Raw genomic sequence first — 17,171 nt, forward strand, 5'->3', positions numbered from 1 at the left:
TAAAATATATAAATAATAATAAATAACTTAATTTTAAAAATTAGTATATTTATTTAATTAAGAATAAAATTAAAATGTAAAGAAATAAAAAAAATGAATCATTTTATTCAACTAAATTTGGAGATAAAATTAGATATTTTTATTTTTTCATCTTTTATTGTATTTTCTTTTATTTTGCATATTCCAACATGATTAATATAATGAGTAAATAATATTTTATACTCAATTTTGTATGTCATATATATTATATACTCCAACATAATAAACAACAATTATCTTTTTTATTGAGAATATAATTAATGAATTATATTTTTTACTCAATTTTATAAGTCATATATTTTTAGGACCAAAATAATAATACATAATTAAGTTTATTAACTAAGATGTTACTGGATAATTAAATTTAGGGACTAAATGATAGGAAATTATTAAATTTAAAGATTAAATAGAAAAATCAATCTTTTGACACCTGAACACGTAACAACTCTCACATCATTATAAAAATTATCACATAGGCACAATTGTTAGAGTTAATAGTGAAAACTAACCATAAAACAAAGTTAACAATAGAATTTTAATTTTTCATCGTTGAAAGACCTAACTATTAAACTATTAATGCCTAACAAATTGAACAACCAAAATTGATATTTATCGTTAACAATACTGAATTTTTCCTTTTCTAGTTAATTTCATTTAATTATTTCTTAACGGTAGGAATTGAAGTCTAAATTACTGGTTAAACTAAAACGAAAACTAAAACCTTTAGTAATTACTTATTAACATGTTCAATGACATCAAATTGTTTTTTTAAATCTATACTCATGATATAATTTTTAGAAAATACTTTAAATTTTTAATATATATAATTCTCATGTTTCCTATTTTCAAAAGTTAATTAATTCTTTAAGGTAGGTTCGGTTTAGTACAATAAAGTTTTTTTTTTTCACAATAAAGGAACTTGTTAGTGAATCCGGGACCATTAAGGACAGGTTCTTGCTGCTGCCACTTTCCTGGACAACCACTGTTATCAGCCTCAAGTAGCAGAGAGCTTAGCTTTTAAATGGAGCATTGAAATTGCAGACTATCTTTTAATTTGTTGCAGAATGTTGTTTATGAAACAGATTGCCTAGACCTTACAAATGCATGGAACAAGTCAAAGAACCAGAACTTCTGTTTTGCAGGAATGTTGTGATATGTTAGTGAATCCACATAATTTTTTGTTAGTTCATACAAAGAGAAAAGCAAATTCTATTGCACATATATAGGCTTTCTAGAATAGCTTTTAGTACAGGTGAAAGATACTGGGCGGAGGAAATTCCATCTCAGTTATTTTTTTGATGTACAGCATGATATGGATCTGTTTTTGGATCCAAATAGTTAATGATATGCTATCTTTCACTTAAAATAAGAAGGAACTTGTTCAAAAAATTTTCCCAGAGAAATTTATATTTAGTGTTAAAAAAATTGTTTGATTTTTTTAATGTCTGAAATGCTTTTAATAAAATACCTTTTATGAAAGTTGTTAAAAAAAATTAAAAACAATTTTCCAAATGCCAAAAGAATATACATTTTTCTTCAAATCTAATCGATTTTCTATTTTTTAAGAATCATAGTATTGTTTAATTTTTTTAGCGTCTGAAATGCCTTTTTTTTCGTTAATCACATTCATTTTTTTTATTCCTCAAATTAAAATGCGTACTTTTTACTCATTTAAATTTGAGCATATTTTTTTAATTGCTCCTCTTAAATAAAAAATTAATCTCTCAAATCTTGGTGGACTAAGAAATATATTTACTTGTTGAGAAGCTTTTTAAGGTGCACAAACAGAAGATGTAGTTTTCAGTTGTTTTTTTTTGGCTAAATGTGTTTAAAAAGTAATGTTCTCTTATCCTTTACTATTTTATACTAATATTCCAGTCAAAGACTTTTTTTTTTTAAAAAAAAATTCCTTCTTATTTTAAATAAAAAAAAACATAGTTCGAGCATCATTATCTAGCTAGAGTGAAGGATATCTATACTCTCAAAAAAGAAAATCAAAAGCCATTAACTAGTATTGGGATTTTTGTTAATTTTATATATATATATATATATATATATATATATATATATATATGCATCTGAAACTATGTGCTTGAATTGAAGGTAGCAATCCAGTAAAACTAGCCTATTATTAGCGTTGACTATTGACTAAAAGTATATATTCTTGTTATTAATGATATATTATTTGATTTGACTGATATATTATTTAAGTTAATAGTGATGTATATTAATTTAATAATTAATTAATATATCAATTAAGTCAAAAAATATTTCATTGAAAAGAGTACTTTTTCTCAAAATAAATAAAAATTGATAAATATTTTAAAATAGTCCGATAACATTTTCATAGATATCATAATATAATTGATTAGCACAAATATTATATTTAAAATCATTAATATATTATTAATTAACTTCGATATTGTATCTATTATTTAAAATAAACAGCCTTTTATCACCATAAAACATTTTAGAAAAAGAAAAAAGAAGACATGTCAGATATGGTGATTTTTTTTTTACATTGACATGATGACTTCTTAGATAGGGTTAATTCACTCAACTCTTTAGAATAATCAATGATGTTAATTTATGTGGCTCACTGTAAGTTGCCAACTGAATTGACATCTTGTACATGACAGATGCTTATATGGTACTGTATTTTTTTTTTTCATAAACATTTTTTAAATACATTGTTAATAATCTCGATTATGCAAGCGCTGTAAAAATGAATTTAATGGAAATAATAATACACTTTGCATTAATGCAACAACATCAAACGGTATGAAATTAGGACAGGACTTTTCGTAGAAAGGCATTAGCTTTTCTTTCTTTCTTTTTTTTTTTTTTTTGACAAAGAATTTATTTCCGGGTATATTTTAGAGAACGAATACATTTTTCAACCGTTTGTTAAAAAAGTAATAATCAAAATTACAATAAAATATAAATATATGTATAATAAATTAACCATAAAAGTTGTTACAATTTCAATTTAATTACTAAACATTAACTTAACTCCCTCACTTTAGAAGAGGCCTTTAAAGAAATGAGAAATGTAGTTTGTACAACATTTTTTTTTTATCATTTTTTACAAAAAAGAAGAAGATATAATTAAAGAGAAAAATTGAGTGAAATAAGATATAATTTGTGGTAAAAAGAGACAAATTGACATTATAAAAAGTATTCTTACCAAAACAAATTGTAAAAAAGTATTATAACTCTAAATGAATAAGATGCTTGTGGTATATGCCTTTTGTTTTCCGTTCTCGCAAAAACTCAAGTCAAAAAGCTTCTGACATGAGAGTTTCTTTTGACTATTTCACGAGCTTGGACAAAAAGCTTAATTAGACAAATTTGATAAAATTAAGATTTAAATATAATTTTCATCTTTATTAATAGAATTTTTACTTATTTTGTGTTAAATTTTTAATAAAACAACACTCTTTTTTTTGTCATTGATATTTTATTTTAGTTCCTAATAAATTAATGAATTTTATCTTTAATTTTAATAAATTAATAAATTTTATTTTAATTCTGACTAATAATAAATAATAAAAATTTATCAAGGATTAAACATAAAATTTTTTAATTTAAAAACTAAGAATAAAAAAAATTATTATTTTATTAAAAATTTAATGTAAAATAAAAAATTATTAAAAAATAAACATAAAAATTAAATATTTATTAAATATCAAAACATATGTAAACCTAAAATTAAAAACATATACAAACAACACCAAACACTTCTCGAAAAACCTTATAAAACTAAAAGAAACACATATATAAAATAGGAAAATATTTGATAGACATTCGGAATGCTATTCAACACATATAGAGAGAGAGAGAGAGAATATATATAAATATAATAGAATTTAAGATGTAATAGAAAGAAAAAATAAAAAATATTAATGAAATATTTAAAATTAAAAATAATTCATATATTATTACTAAATCCATTGGATTAAAAGCAAGTTGTGTCTCTAATCTAGGGTCTAGAGCGTTGTTGCAAGCAAAGTAGTCCTTATGGCGTTTCGTTTAGGCACAAACTTTCGAGCCCACACATGCTTCCCATTGATGATGAATTTGGCTTTGTTAGCCCCTCTGAGTATCATGTCAATGGTGGAAACGGCGCGGAAAACAATGCGAGCGAAGAGCGCTTGTTCATTTGGCTGCACTTCCTGCATGAACAAGGCCTCTATGCAATCCCCATACGCTAAAGCGAAGAACTCTCTCACTTCCCACTCTTCCACGCGATAACCCTTGGAGAACGTCACGAACAAAGTCCTATCTTCCGCTGGCCCAATTGACCCAAACCACACAAGCCCATGATGGTAATTATAATTCTCTGATGATGATGATGATGAACTACTTTGTCTTGTTGTTGTCACCACCTTTTGTGCTGCTGCTTCCGCTGAGTTCCTTATCATTGCTTGCTCCATGATGTCAGTGAATGCCCTCACACACACGTCTTGCATCACTTTAGCCACCCCTTGAAGCGCGCTGCTTCGGTTTTCATACACGAATTGAAGACTGATTTCCTTTTCCACCAGGCTCTGGAGAAGGGGAATCTCGCTGCTCTCAGAAGAGAATAAACAAGACATTAATAAGCTATTGTTGATGCAATTCAGGCACATGACTGTTTCATCTGCAACGTCGTTGATCAAGATGTTGGGCAAGGCCAATACCCTCTTCACCACGTTGCGAAACCCCACCCTCTCCAGCCACAGCCACATTGCATGGACTTGCATGGACTCCTCTGGATCGCGGAAAAGGCTCACCACAAGAATCTTGTAGAGTTCTCTGTCCATTCTGTGGAACAGATTGAACTCCTCTTGCGTGACGTAGAAACAAGACCCAAAATCCATATCAAAACAATGCAAACACTATAATATGATCCTAATAAGTATATGCCAATAGTTTGTTTTAGTGTCTTAGTTCGTAGCACTGATATATATAAATACTAGCAGGGAAAAGGCCCTTGGCACTACTTTGTGTGTGAGAACGAATGAAAAGGTATGACCATTGGTCATAAAACATGTGTTAACATGCATGTTTGGTGAGTGGGGTTTATGAGTTATGACACTTAAAAGTTGAAACTCTTGCCTATTTACCCTAATCGGTTTCAAGAAGACCATATGAAGGTTGCCTACCTCAGATCCTCTACGATGTATAGCGAGAAGAATGTGAAGTATAAGCAAGAACAAAGAAAAATGAGACTGAAACCGATAGTTTCTGGGACAGTGTGCCAAGAGCATTCAGAGTGGCACTAATATATGTTTCAGTGCTAAACAATAAAATTAAACGGCTGATTTTAGTATACAGATGTGCAAGCTCAGAATCAGTTACACACGGTTTTGGTCATCATAAGAAGCAGAAAACTAGTTAATTTGGTCAAGGCATTGGTCAAGGAACCTTTTAATTTTATTCATAGTAATCATAACACAGTTTGAATCACAAAATACAAATACTGCATATATTTGGTCTCCAACAAGTCCAAATACTCATAGCAAATTAATCCTACTATATAATTCTATTAATTACTTTTCTTAATACTTTATAAAAAAAGTATTAATTACAAAAATATCTAGGAAGTCATATAATTTTTTTTTATTTTTAAATTACATGATTAAAAGAGTTGAGTTTAATGTTATTGGGACCAATTTTGAATTGCTTATAGATACAAAAACTTTTTACTACATACTTAAAGCACTTGTATACAGTATTACGACCAATCACTTGTTGAGATTAGCATATCTATATTTATATATAAGTCAAATAAATTTGAGAGAAAATATTTAATATTATTAATGTAATATTTATATAAATATATAAATTAATAATTTATTCTTATATAGATCAAATGACACATTGTTTCTAGTTAATGAGTTTTTTAAAAAATTAGTTTATAAGATTATTAAAACAAGCTTCAAATTTATATTAATAAAACATATAGAAAATAATAAATAAATAAGACTTGAAAAAATATTAATATAGAATTAATTCTATTAATATAATATTTATATAAATACAGTAAATAAGTGGATTTTTCATATATAGTATAGTATGACATAATTTTTTATTTAATTAAGATTTTATAAAAAATAATTTGTAAAATATATTTAAATAAATAAAAATCAAATGAGTATTAGTATAATATACAAAATTGATTTTTCATAAAAAAAAATTAGGAGAAAAGGATGGCATGCAAGACCATGAATTCTTCACTAGATCTTGAGATTTAATAGACGAAAATTAATCAATATTTATAAGAAAAATAAACTTAAGAATTATATATATATATATACATATATAGGGAGAGAGATATTGATATAATATTTATAGACATGTATAAATATTTTTTTTCTTATATAGGATATGTTAGATAAAACTAGATAGAAATTAAAAGATGAGCTCAAAGTTAAAAATTAAAAAATTAATTTATTAGATTATAAATGTTCGATAAAATTAATTATTAAAGTGGTTAAAAAGTATAAAATAATCAAAAAATAATAATAAAATTGCAATTATTTAAAAAGGAAATAAGGAAATTTGATAACTATAATGTACATAAAAGAGGAATAAAATAAAAAAAATTATAAATTAATATTTAAAAAATATTATTTTAAGTAATATTTTAAAAAAATATTAGAAATTACTAATAAAAATATGTTTATGAAACTGTTAAATAAGTTTTTACTTAATAAATGAGAAACTAACTGAAATATCTTATGAAATGTAGTATGAAATAATTTTATTTATAAATGAATATTTAAAAATTATAGTTTACGAAATATATTTTAAATATCTTCATATATAGAGAGAGAAAGAATTAAAATATATTTGATGATTAAAATCTTTGTACTTTCTCATGAGTTGATTGTTATGCCACATAATAATTGATCAACTTGTCATACTTTGATCATCAATGTTCTCCAACTTCGTATTTGTAATTGGTTACTATAATTTTTTTAACTCTCAACTGAAAATACTTTAACTACTCCAAAAATATAATTTATCTATTTTTCTATTAAAAAAACATTCTTTTTCTTTCATTCTTATCTAATAGTATTATAAAATTTGCCTAGCTCTTACCACGTGTCCAATGTGTTTAAAAATTATTTTAAATATAACTTTCAAAATAAAATTGTGATACATAACCGTCTATAACTAAATGCCAGCATAAATATATTTATTACTATCATTTTAGTTAAATTCTCTCTCGGCCAACAGTATTAAAGAAACAGCAGGTGTGCAGCAAAGTGAACCTTCAGAAGCATAAGCAATCTAAATCTAACACCTCGGAAATTTCATAGAAACAACGTGCAAGGAAAGAAACAAATCCAACTACGTATTCAACGGAATTAAGAATTGAGTATGCCCCTGCCATTAGTCATATATGGAAAGATAGGATTTAATTCAAAATTAATTGGTTTATTGTTTCTATAATCACATGCATGTTATTTTTTTTATTATAGGAGAAAATCAAGCTTTATCATTATTACTTTAATTCTGTTTAAATTTGTTTTCTTGATTTTGATTAATGGCGGCCGCTTATTGTTAGTACAACAACTATTTAATTTTTACTCTGTACATGTAAAAATATATACACAATATAAACAATTCTTTTCTTTTTATATGGTATCAAATTTGCCTTAGCCTTACAACACCTTAAACACGATTCTTCTATGGCACCCACCACTTCCACTACCACCAATGAGTTAAAAGAACTCATGGAGTTCAACAACAATTTTCAGTTTCCAATCAAGCTTACTGCTACCAATTACCCTGCCTGGTACAAACAGGTTCATGCTTTACTCATTGTTCATGACCTTGAAGGCTATGTTACCGGAAAAAAAAATTTGTCCACCTGCCACCGTTGGTTCTGGCGATGCTGCAGCACCAAATCCTGCATATTCCTTATGGATTCGGCAAGATAAGCTCATTTATCTTGCTTTTCTTGGCTCTTGCGATTCTGAAGCACGATCTGTCATGGCTGTTGCCGACACTTCTTGCGATGCTTGGGTAGCCCTTGCACGTGCATTTTCTAATCGATCTCAATCTAGAATCATGTCTCTCAGAGAATGTCTCAGTTCTATCACCAAAGGCACCTCCTCAATTTTCACTTATCTACTGTCGATTCACAATATTGTTGATGAGTTGGCTCTCATTGGTAATCCAATTGACGACCTTGAAATGGTCATACATACTCTGTATGGTCTAGGACCAACATTTCGAGAGTTCACTGCCTCCATTCGCACTCGTGATTCACCAATTGCCTTCAATAAGTTATATGATAAATTGGTGGATTTCGAGATGTATTTACAGTGTGAAGAACGCCTCTCAACTCCCATCCCCGTCACTGCCAATGTTGTTCAGTGTCATCAACATGGTCAAGGTCGTGGGCACTCTTTCCATGGCCGCCAACACAACCATCATGTTCACAGTTCTGTTTCCTCTTGCAACAAGAAACCAACCAATCCGATCACTTGTCAGTATTGTGAAAAGCCTGGTCACTCAGCAAAACAATGCTATAAATTCATGGTTATCCAAACAAGCCACACCAACCAACTACTAATGTTGCGCAAACAACTTCATCTCACTTACCTCCACCCTCATGGCTCTTTGACTCAGGGGCATCTCGTCACATCGCCAATGATTTGACAAACTTGACTCTCAAGGATGACTACCATGGAAATGACAATCTTCAAGTTACAAACGGTAATCAACTTCCTATTACTTATATTGGCTCCACCAATATTCCCACTAATGGTTCTCCTTTAAGGCTTTCAAATATTCTTTATGTTCCAAATGTCACCCAAAATTTGATATCCGTCTATCAACTGTGCCAAACTAACAAAGTTTCCATTGAATTTTTTCCTAGGCATTTTGAGGTAAAGGACCTATGAACGAGGGAGCTTCTTCTGCAAGGATTGAATGAAGGTAAAGGACCTATGAACGAGGGAGCTTCTTCTGCAAGGATTGAATGAAGACAATGTGTACAAGTTTAACCCAACTGCACCCAACCCATCTGCCTCCTTCATTTGTTCCAATTCATCCATCAAATTATGGCACCAACGACTTGGTCACCCAGCATCCCCTACTCTCCTACATGCACTCCAATCCAACCACATTCCCTTTTCTGGTTCATTAGACAAATGTCCAGATTGTCTTTCCAATAAAAGTCATAAGCTTCCATTTTCTAGGTCCTTTATCTCTAGCTCGTATCCATTAGAAATTGTGTACTCTGATGTTTGGGGGCCTGCTCCAATAAATTCAATTGATGATTTTCGTTATTATGTCATTTTTGTGGATCATTTCTCCAAGTATGTTTGGCTCTATCCATTAAAATTAAAATCTGATATTTCAATAATTTTCCCAGTTTTTAAAAACTTGGTCGAAAGACAATTAAACTCCCAAATCAAAACTCTATACTCTGACAATGGGGTCGAATTTATTAAACTTCGACCATTTTTACAAAATCATGACATCTCTCACATGACAACCCCACCTCATACCCCTAAATATAATGGTGTTTCTGAACGTAAACACCGTCACTTAATTGAGACTGCTCATTGCCTACTACACCATGCATCCCTTCCTCCCATTTTCTGGACCTTTGCCTTCCAAACAACAGCCTATCTAATAAACCACTTACCTATACCAGGCCTCAATATGACCACACCACATCACATTCTATTCAAAACACCTCCAAATTACAACAAACTCAAAATCTTTGGGTGTCTTTGCTTTCCTTGACTGAAACCATGCACAAATAATAAACTTGAACCAAGGTCAGAACCATGTATATTTCTTGGATATAGTCCAACACAAAGTGCCTATATTTGTTTCAATTTTAAAAATAATAAATTTTATCATTCTAGGCACGTTCAATTTGTGGAAGATGTTTATCCATACTCCTCTAAATCAAACATCTCATCCCTTAATTCAAATTAAAATACCCAACCAACCTCCTCCAATTCTCTTCTATTAATTCCATTAATTTTCATTCCTCCCTTTCCAAATGAAAACCCACTTAACATTCCCCAGTCACGTGATTCAACCCTGAGTCAAGTCATTTCTCTCCCCAATAATAACTCATCTCATACCACCACTTACTCACCCAATATTAGCCAACCCATCACAAATGAACAAGTGACTCATATTCATAACCCCACTAACTTCCCTCACTTCACTCAAGCTTCCACCCCACCCACCATTAACTCACCAGATGGCACACCTCAACATCCTGACTTACCCTCTCCCAAACCTGTCCATGTTTCATCTTCATCTCAATCACTTGCAGTGGAATCACTCTCTCGGTCTTCCACGTCAACTATATCTCAACATCCCATGGTCACACGTGGAAAAGGTGGAATATTCAAACCAAAGAAATTATTCTCTTTGAGCAAACATCCAATTCTGCCAGTTGAAGAATCAACTAGTGTATCCAAAGCACTACAATGTCATCAATGGAAGCAAGCCATGTCGGAAGAATTTACCGCTCTCATGAACAATGGTACATGGTCTCTAGTCCCCAGTCAACCTCATTTTAATGTCATTGGAAACAAATGGGTGTTTCGTTTGAAAAGAAATCTAGATGGATTGATTGTTCGTTACAAAGCCCGGCTTGTAGCTAAAGGGTTTCATCAACAACCAGACATTGATTATAAAGACACCATCAGTCCAGTTATCAAACCTCAAACAATCAAAATAGTTTTGTGCATTGGGCTTTCTAAGGGTTGGAACTTAACACAAATGGATGTCAATAATGCCTTTTTACATGGAGCTATATCTGAGGATGTTTACATGTCTCAACCTTCTAGCTCTATTCATCCATATTTTCCAAATCATATATGCAAGCTCCATAAAGCATTATATGGTTTGAAGCAGGCACCTCAGGCATGGTACCAGGAATTAAAGTCCTTTGTTGTTGCCTCTGGATTTTTCAATGTTAAATATGTTTCTTCACTCTTTATTTATAAACAAGATCATGTCATTGCTTATTTTTTAGTCTATGTTGATGATCTTCTTCTTACAGGAAATGATGTCACTTTCCTGGCCAAATTCAAAGCAACTCTTGCTACAAAATTTTCTCTCAAAGATCTTGGGACGCCGAGCCATTTCCTTGGTGTAGAACTTCTTCCTACCGCTAATGGCATGTTCTTATCTCGAGAACACTACATTCGGGATATCTTGCAAAAAGGTAACATGATTGATTCAAAGCCAATTGGAACTCTAATGTCTACTACCTGCTCGCTTAGCTCACACAATGATACACCTAATTGTGATTCATCTTTATTCTGCAGCATCATCGGATCCTTACACTATTCATCCATCACCAGGCTAGATGTTGCATTTGCGGTAAACAAGATGTCGCAATACATGCAGTCACTTACAACTACTCACATGCAGGCACTCAAACGTATCCTACGCTACCTCAAGCATACCATCTCACATGGTCTACAACTTGTTTCAACCAAAAACCTTGATTTCACTGTCTTTTGTGATGCAGATTGGGGTGGTGATACAAATGACAAAAAGTTTACAGGTGTCTATATTGTCTATCTTGATCCAAATGCTATATCTTGGTCTTGCAAGATACAATCCACAATTGCAAGATCCTTAACTGAGGCTGAAAATCGCATCATTGGATTAATGGCTTCTGAACTTCTATGGCTACAACAACTACTATTGGAACTTGGCATCAAATTGACCAAGCAACCAACTATCTTTTCAGACAACATTGGTGCCACATATCTTTGTACGAATCCAATTTTTCACTCAAGGATGAAGCACTTAGCTATTGATTACCATTTTGTTCGTGACATCGTTGTCAAGGGTGAACTCAAAGCGTCTCATGTTCCTTCCAGTCATTAACTAGCAAACTTGCTAACTAAGCTGCTTTTCCGACCACGCCATGAGTTTCTCATCACCAAGATTGACGTCGTTGACTCCTGCTCCATCTTGCAGGGACATATTAGTAATAAATACAAATATAGGATTTGATTCAAAATTAATTGATTTATTGTCCCTATAATCATGTACGTGCTGCTTTCTTATTATAGGAGAAAATCAAGCTCTACCATTATTACTTTAACTCTGTTTCACTGTTTCAATTTATTTCCTTAATTTTGACTAATGGTTGCCGCTTATTATTAGTGCAACAACTATTTAATCTTCAATCTTCAGTCTGTACATGTAAAAATATATACACAATATATATAGTTGTTTTCTTTTTATAGCCATAAATTCGACAATTCAATTGCAAACATGTTTTTATTATCTTCGGATCCTTTTTTTAAATTGTCAACTGCTGACAATGTCTTTCAGTAGCAAACAACAAAAAACAAATCCAATTATGAAATCTTGAGATTCTCTGCAATTCTGATTATTCTCAACCTGTTAAAGTATGTTATCTATGCAAATTGTGATTACTCTCAACTTGATAAGCAGGCTTGCCGCACGAGTAAAAGATAACCAAAGGCTGAGATATAACAATATACAACACTCTAGTCAGGTGGGTACACATAGGACACTGAGAAGTTCACAAAGTACTGTGCCGTTACAAACAAACTCAAATGTGAACTAAACTCGCTAGGCACTGGACACTGGCTATGAACTAAAAGCTTATATTGGTGCCAAAAATTCAGTGCACTTAGTTTCCACTACAAATAGCCAAACCAGATATATCATGAGCCTCAGCAACAGAGTGCAGATCAGTCCAGGAATATGACCTCCAAGGAGGATTTCGTGCGGTTGAAGAAGACGGTTGAGGCAGCGATGACCTATTAATGACGCGCGGATGAAGAGGAGGAAGAGGGCATGGAGGAGATATTGAAGTGGAGCTACTACCCTCTTCACTACAGCTCAGAGTGAGACAAGATGTTCCTCCTCGACCTATGTTTGTGGGTCGCTTTGATATTCCACCAATATTTGCGCAACTGCGACTCCTCTCAATTGAGGAGTTACGAGCTATTAAGTTCTTGCGTTTCTTGGCATAAGGATCCTCTGGCTTCACAATCTCTTCCATAGAACTTGCAGCTGCAGCATCTGCTAAGCTTGTGAAGGACCTGGATTTGCCACTATAGAACTTGGATATGCCTTTCCTGAATTACACATAACAATATTACATTCGTTAATAAAAATGTCACTCATTATAGCCCATTACATACAACTCTTGACATCTTAGGAGTAAGGGTGACAATTGAATTGTGTAGGAGTGCTAATTTTTAATAAATTTATTCATAGAACTTTAGGATTTTCAATAAATTATAGCTATAATGAAGAGTGAATACACAAAAGAATACGTTAAAAGAGTATTTTGGATTCATTAATCCATTATCTTTTTTTTTTGCTGTAGCATTAATCCATTGTCTATCCCCAGTACATACATCATATCTACATTCAATTATTATATAAATAAATCAATGACTAGAAGTAGTTTTAGACTCTTAGGCAATAGGTAGTTAGTGATCCAACCAAACTATGTAGTGGATATCCGCAAGGTACAAAGTCAAAGAGTGAAATGTATTTGGACAAAAGAGTCCAGATGCATCAAAGTATTTCGGAAGAATGAAAAATCGTTGGATAGAAGAAAAAAGAAAAGAAATATCATTGGATAAAGGAAACTTTAAATGCGTCTATAAGAAACCTTAGTTAATTTATCAGAGAGAAGTGATTATTTAGTAAACAAAGTATGATTTTAAATGGTGGTTTATCGGATTGGGACGTGGATGAGTTAAATGGTTTGGGCCTTAAACTGTTCCTATAAGTAACTTAAAAAAAATAAGAAAATAAAATGAATTAAACTTTTCGCATAAGCTAAAATCAACTTATTTTATGCACTCAACCTTTATAAAAAAAAGTCTTTTCTTTTAACTTGACTAAAAGCATAAGTTGATTTAATTTGTGGAGAAGTTCAATACTTTTAAAATTTTTTTATTTTCTTCTCTATAAGTACGACGTTGATAAATTTTTAATGAACTCTAAATGCATTAGTGGTTTATTTTTATCCATCAATTTTATATTAATTAAAAACCCATACAAGTCCATCCATTTGCCATCGCTTAGAAGCCAATATATTATGTTGTATAGTTCATGATCTACTCTACAAATGCATCATTATGTAGTATTGTTTAATTTGTCTTCTCAAAGAAACAAGCTCACCGTACAGCTATATTAGAGATAACAACGCCCTATAATATCTAAACACGAACTTTGCCCTTTTCCCCTTAACGCACCAACATTATATAAGATGCTCTATCTCAACTCACCAATCTTTTGGTGGTGGTGATCCATTATGCTTTTCAATTTCAACACTCCTTTAAGTAGACATGTGGAACTATATATATATATATTCTGTAAACCACTAACCCCAACCACAAAAGCATATCACTAAATTAATTAACGCATTATCTTATCTTAAGTGAAAGAAAATGGAATACAACTGTGTGGATTTTTTCTCAAGATAAATAATAGCCACAAACCCACGACCTAGATGCTCCTTCCCGTAGTGGTTTATCAAGATAAAACAAGCGAACTGAATCATCACCAGTTGACATCGCTGGTAATAGTCCGAATCCTTCAGGGGCAAAACAGTCAATTTATAATCCCCTAATGAACCGATTGATTAAGACAAAAAAAACTGAGCAACATAACAGAGGCCCAAGACCCCAAATCAACGATACTCTATTACCAACGCGAAAAGTTTGAAGCTTTTGGAACACCCAGAAAAGAAAAACAAACAAAAAAACTTACTTGACGGGTAAATCTTCCTCTAGATCGTTGATGGTATCTAAAGGGCCTTTGAAGGAGCTCTGAACCTCAACTTCGCCGGCGTCTTCCCGGTCGGAGGAATCTTCCGACGAGGTGCTGTTCCTTCCGATGGAGGAGTCGGAGCTGGAGTCGGAATCATCCGCCGGAAAATCCCGATCACAGATCGCGACACAGTGGGCGAAGGAGGACCGTCCGATCGTAACTCCTCCTCCGTTATTCTCCATAGCAAACGGCATCGTTTTGGCAGAGACGATAGAAGAATGAAGAAAGGGAAGGGATCAGTGTGAAATGAAATGAAAGACGCAACGCAACAGCAGAGAGGAATGGAATTAGTTTGTGGGGGTATAAATAGCGGGTGTATAGCACATGGATTTCAGATTTTTCTCGCCATTGTCGATCACACATAAAAAAATAGAACAGTGATTGATAAATCAATTTTTTAATCAAAAGTGTTCAATTAAATTTATAAGAAAATAAATAAGGAATAAATAAAACCGTGAAGGACGGTGACATCTTATCCTCACTGAGTTTAATAATAATAATAACAGCATAACAAGTTTCTTCTTCAGACCATATGTTAGTTAAAATGTGCTGTAAAAAAACTATTATTAAATATTTTGTTTTAAACATAATAGAATATATATTGAATAATCCTAAACTAATGTGTTTTAATTCTTCTATAAGATTACTGCATAGAAGATAGAAGATTATCCGTTTGCAAAATAATAAAGCGCACTTATTTTTCTTTTTCTTTGTTTGTTTTTAATTGGATGTTTCTAGTGAGGACCGAGAAATGGTTGACTGTGGACCGTTTGATTAGGGATTGGATATGATCTTCGAAATGGATCAAGTGGATCCCACATTTCTCACCCACCATTTCGTGTTTATTCCCTCCTTTCTGCTTTACCTTTTATTTAAATATTTAATTATAGAATATATTCTCTTAAGCCATTTGCCCTTCTCACTGATTAATGATTATAATTGGTTTTCCCATAAAAATCAACATATTTCGCCTTTATTTAAGTGTTGAGAAATTAAGAATCTGGTAAACTCATTAAACTTTTATCTTGAAAAAAATTGACTTTATGCTTGTATATATTCAAATAAAAGTTGTATTTCAGAATAAAAAAATGTCAGAATAAAAAATAAAATTTGTATTTATTTTATGCAACCGTTAACAAGTGTCCTTACATATTAGTTAAGAAACTTAAAAAGAAAAATTTTCTTACATATTAGAAACTTAAAAGAAAGTTTTTTATTTTTATTGAAATGCTTAAAATTTTATTGTTCATAATTTTTTTTTATAATTTTTATGATAAATATTTTTTATTTTATTTCTTTAATCAAGCTCCAAAACACTGGTTAAGAAGACCATTTCTTTTAACACCTAAGCATCTTATAACTAATATTTATAGGACGAATTAAATAATTCAAAAAAAGTAAACATTTTAATCGTTAATAAAAAACGAAGGAATTTTAATAGTTTTATAATTTATTTTTTTAGAGAAATGATAAACGTCCACTCTATCTTATGGTGGATTAGGGTTGAAGAGAAGAAGAAGAAAAAGAAGATAAAAGTGAGTTGTAAAACACTAAAATGTATAAATATCATAACTTTTTTATGTGTATATAAACAATGTCGACTGCTTGTTATTAACAATGTATACACTGTTTTAGATGAAATATATCCGTATTGCGCAAAAGAGCTTTTATATATATATATATATATATATATATATATAAAGCTTATATTTTAGTTTTTGTCATTCAGATACAAAAGGCATTTCATCTGGTCTTCAATTTTAAAATCTTTAATGATATTTTTAGATAATCTTTAATAATACAAATATACTTGAATTGCACAAATTTTATTGACTGAGCTGGATGTATGTGTAATCTTACAGTAAAAGCATTTTACCAATGCTTTATTTTATTTTTTGTTCAGTATAAGATTGGTAAAATTTTATAGTAAAACTCCATTTGTCTATTTTAGCATTATAATTTATTATAAGGTTGGCATTTATAATAAATAAATTAGGAGTAGTGTGATTGGCGGTAATGACTAATTTTTTGTGGTTGATTTTTATTTTATAAAATTAATAAAAATACGTGGAAAACATCAACAACGAGGAGGGTCGCACGTTGCTGACAGAGGAGTGGGCGGCGGGAACTTGTCCCAAGAGCAGAAACATAAGGATTACGCCACGTGTCTCCCAAAAACATGGATTGTGACACGTTTCGTTACAAACCCATTCTAGATAAGGTCTGCAACTAATTCTCTCTCTCACACCCACACAATTAAATATAATTATACAATTTTATTAGATATTAAAGAAACTTTATTACACTAGGAATAATTA

The 17,171-nt window shown here is 31.1% G+C and overlaps 2 protein-coding genes across 2 annotated transcripts; both read right to left on the reverse strand.

Annotated features, from left to right (window-relative positions):
- Positions 1–4,028: 4,028 nt before the first annotated feature.
- LOC100785116 (uncharacterized) lies at positions 4,029–4,901 on the reverse strand. Its single transcript, XM_003541259.5, has one exon. It carries the CDS (start codon positions 4,899–4,901, stop codon positions 4,029–4,031), a length of 873 nt encoding a protein of 290 aa, XP_003541307.1.
- Positions 4,902–12,503: 7,602 nt separating this feature from the next.
- On the reverse strand, positions 12,504–15,497 carry LOC100798890 (uncharacterized). The gene is made up of 2 exons (XM_006593890.4): positions 14,794–15,497; positions 12,504–13,142 (listed from the first exon to the last, which is right to left on the reverse strand). The coding sequence occupies exons 1-2, from the start codon at positions 15,045–15,047 to the stop codon at positions 12,692–12,694; spliced, it is 705 nt and encodes a 234-aa protein (XP_006593953.1). The 5' UTR covers positions 15,048–15,497; the 3' UTR covers positions 12,504–12,691.
- Between the last annotated feature and the right edge of the window lie 1,674 nt (positions 15,498–17,171).

This window comes from Glycine max, chromosome 13 (assembly GCF_000004515.6).
Source record: "Glycine max cultivar Williams 82 chromosome 13, Glycine_max_v4.0, whole genome shotgun sequence".
NCBI classification, from domain to species: domain Eukaryota; kingdom Viridiplantae; phylum Streptophyta; class Magnoliopsida; order Fabales; family Fabaceae; genus Glycine; species Glycine max.